Source organism: Amphimedon queenslandica, unplaced genomic scaffold, assembly GCF_000090795.2.
Source record: "Amphimedon queenslandica unplaced genomic scaffold, v1.1 AMPQUscaffold_13209, whole genome shotgun sequence".
Lineage (NCBI taxonomy): Eukaryota > Metazoa > Porifera > Demospongiae > Haplosclerida > Niphatidae > Amphimedon > Amphimedon queenslandica.
In genome coordinates this window covers 74,566-78,293 of record NW_003546555.1, presented here as the reverse complement: position 1 = coordinate 78,293, position 3,728 = coordinate 74,566, and the positions used below count along the sequence as shown (strand labels likewise).

General features: G+C 35.1%; 1 protein-coding gene across 1 annotated transcript; it reads right to left on the bottom strand.

Annotated features, from left to right (window-relative positions):
- Positions 1-623: 623 nt before the first annotated feature.
- LOC109584434 (uncharacterized) lies at positions 624-2,089 on the bottom strand. The gene is made up of 5 exons (XM_020000194.1): positions 2,053-2,089; positions 1,847-2,010; positions 1,560-1,633; positions 715-916; positions 624-667 (listed from the first exon to the last, which is right to left on the bottom strand). The coding sequence occupies exons 1-4, from the start codon at positions 2,087-2,089 to the stop codon at positions 799-801; spliced, it is 393 nt and encodes a 130-aa protein (XP_019855753.1). The 3' UTR covers positions 624-667; positions 715-798.
- Positions 2,090-3,728: the final 1,639 nt, after the last annotated feature.

The following is a 3,728-nucleotide window of genomic DNA, read 5'->3' as shown; positions in this document are numbered from 1 at the left end:
AATCTAGTAAGTTTATGATCTTGAAGAATCATCCATGATCACACGACACATAAGATCACTCATTAAGTCAAAAAAGATCTTGAAAGATCTTACAAATTGCATGACGTCACAGGAAGTGGTAGACAACCCACGATAGCCTTTACAATAATGGCAGTATATAAAGAAAGTAAAATTTCAACATAATTAAGTCAAAAAGTTAATGAAGTTCACATTAACCTTCACATCATTAAGTAATTCATTAATGTAATGTAAGATCTTGCTCAGATCTTACTGTTACATCTATTTTTCATAAGCTGAAACTTCATGTAAGAACTCAGCTAATATTTTAAAATCTTGATAAAGCAAGATCCCATGATATCTTTCATGTTCTTTGTTTCAAAATCAGGTAAGATCTTGTTGTGATCTTAAGGTAAGATCTTGCTGTGATCTTCTAAGAATTTGGTAAGATCTTGAGAAAGATCCTGTAAGATTTCGCTTACATTTTGATAGCAAGATCTAACACTATCTTACATAATCTTTGTTTCAAAATCAGGTAAAATCTTGTGAAATATTAGCAAGAATCTTGTTAAGAATTTTAAAGAAACTTAACAAGAATCTTGCTGGGATTTTTCACAAGGGTTCCTTTCTCACCACACCTCCCCTCACTCCACCCACTCCTCATCCTTACCTACACAACATCACATGACTATCATCAAAAGTCACATGATCTCTCACTTGTATGGCGACGAGGGGATCTTGAGAGACAAGGGAGAGGTTGGCCGTCACATGTGGTCTCCTGGTTCTTCAATACAAGAGATACTAGAGGACCAATACTGTTCCTTTCCAGAGGATGTCAGGTCTCATTAATTTAATTAAGAGGAGGACATCAAAGAGAAGATAATGAAGAAACTCAAACCTTCCTAACATATAGGAGAGACTATAATAGAAAGAGAGGGAGGGTGAGATATACATAGAGAAAGGAAAAAGGAAAGGAATAGAAAGAGGCAGAGACGGGAAAAGGAGGGAAGAAAAATAGAAAGAAAAGGAAAAAGAAAAGAAACAAGTAATAAAAAGAGAAAATGGAAAGAAAAATAAATATGTACATGGTGATAGGAAAACTTTTCCAGTTTTTCTATCACTTTTCTTTCAAATTGCGTGTGCCACTGATTAGGTACAGTTTCCATGATTAGTAAAGTGTATGAATCAAGTTAGCAAATTAATAAGTTAACTACAATGAAGCAGCTAAAAGCAAGAAAAACAAAAATCATGCAGTACATGTACAGGTATTGTTAACTGAAAATGACTATAAATACACATGTACATGTACATGTATCAATTAATGCACAATGTTATGAAGACAAATTGAGGTAATACTGTCCATGCAGTACAGTTAATAGGAGGAGTACATAAAATAAAAGCTGAGATCCCTCCCTCTCTCTCTCTCTCTCTGATGTCCTGAAGAGCCAAAAAGTAAAACTTAAACATCTTTTGTCAATTTATAAAATTTAATACCCAACAGATAAGTGCATGCATGCATGGAGAGAGATATACATGTATACGTATGGTAGAGAGTGGATTACCTTGCAAATATTTTAGATAGTTTATCCAGTTTGATCACATTATTAGGTAGACATGTTAGCTCATTGTACTGGACCTATAATAACAATAACACACAACATGTAAACATAATTATGAGTCTTTATACAAAAATAAACAACAAACTAATTTCTATAAACAAATCTACAACATTCAAGGGAGTTGTCTCAAAGCATGCAGTATACCATACTATTACAATTTAATTGATACATACATGTACAGTAAACATGTATTATAATGATATTAAAAATCTTATACTTTTTATTCTCACCTCAAGCGCTGACAATGAATTAAAGTTTTCAATACCTTCAGATATTTCTTTGATTTCGTTAGATGATAGATCCAGTCTAGTCAGTTCGACCTGGTCCCACCATCTTTCATCAACATCAAATGAATCAGTGCTACCATCAGGAGGATCAATATAGACCTCTCGAGCTGTGAATGAATAAGTTCATGATTATCATTATTTTGAGATACGGTATCCACCAATATATGCGTAATAATTGGCTGCCATTTTGGATGGCAAGATTCAATGAAGAAGGAATGGAGTAAACTATAAAAATGATTTGTCTAGCAGGTCTAGAGCTCTTTCAAGCTATAAAAGTTGGATGGAAGAAAGAATAGGTGCTACCAAGCACCTCATAAAACAGATTTGGTGCAGTATGCACTATGCAGTAGATTCTTCACTATAGCTTGCTTTCTGCTTTTGCTCATTGGTTCACCATAGAAAGTTGCCATCCATGGAATTTATTTCCTTCTCTACCACACCCACTGCTGTATTTACTCTTGTGACGTAATTCATTCTCACTTCGAGAGGTCTATAGATAGGGACATGCACATTATTCTTTTTTTCAACCCTATAATTCTATTCTTCAATTCTCTTCCTCAATCCCATTATTCTCTCCTTTTTGGCCCATTATTCCCATTATTATGCTCTGATAATACCAAAAATTCATAGTTTTGATTATTAATATCATCATTCATGGTTATATTGTAACACTACTGATGACTCAATGTAATCCTCAAGTGAATTACTTTGAGTGTCCTGAAATCTGTTCAGTATTATTTCCAGTGGAGTTTCTCATTGCTGCTACTGTAAAGTGCTGTTAAATTGTATTGTACTGTTTGCTGACAGTCTGACACATGCTCATGCAGTATTGAAAGGGTTAAATATTGATTACATGATCCAGGCAGGCAAATTTTAACCCATTATTCTTTCTCTAAATTTCACACCCATTATTCCAAAAGAAATTCCCGAATAATGTGCGTGTCCCTATCTATAGACCCCCTGCAGTAGGCGTGGTCAATGTGTGTAGGCGTTTCATGTCGGCCATGTTGGTGTACATGTGTTGCATGCAATGACTGCAAGAAACATAGCTTTTCGCCAGGATACTTTTCCTCTCTGGAAAATCATGATGCCAGGGAGCAGTACCAAGAAAAAATCTCTAGTATTAATGGATTGGATCCTTATGAAACATTGAGAAGTGATTGGTTGACCTCATTAGGCTCAAAATGACTATGCTAAAATGCTTTTTATGCTTTTGGAGGATAATTTTAGTATTAAGGCTACTCCACAAGTTGGTGCTAGACCCTCAATACTGCACAAATCTCTATATGCATGATTTTCATTGTTTTCTTCTCTTGATTAGTGTGTTGTAAAGCTTGAATAATAATAATAATATAGATGGTGTGCATGCATGCATAATAATAATAATAACAGATGGTATGCATCCAGCCCAAATTTTTTTTGGGCTGGATAGGTGAGGGAAATTCTTGTTACAGCTCCAAATGACAAATTTAGAATTGTCACTGATTGCTAAGGTAAGTCAATTCAGTAGCAGTCAAGTTATGCTAATGCTCTATGGGTAAACCATTCTATGCCGATGAATTATTGATCCCATGGATAATTGCAGAGAAGGATAGAAAGATTGTAGCAGGTCGTTGTGACTGCATGGCAGGTCTTGGAGATATCTGCTCACATATAGCCTCTCTTTTGTGGGCTATTGAGTGCATGGTGGTATATAACTCAAGTTGTCATGAATCAACGGCTGACTGTGACACAAAAGAAAACAGCTTATTGGGTAATTCCAAATGCAGTTCAATGTGTGCCATATACCACAGTTAATAACATGAGTTTACTTGGGAAGGAAAGG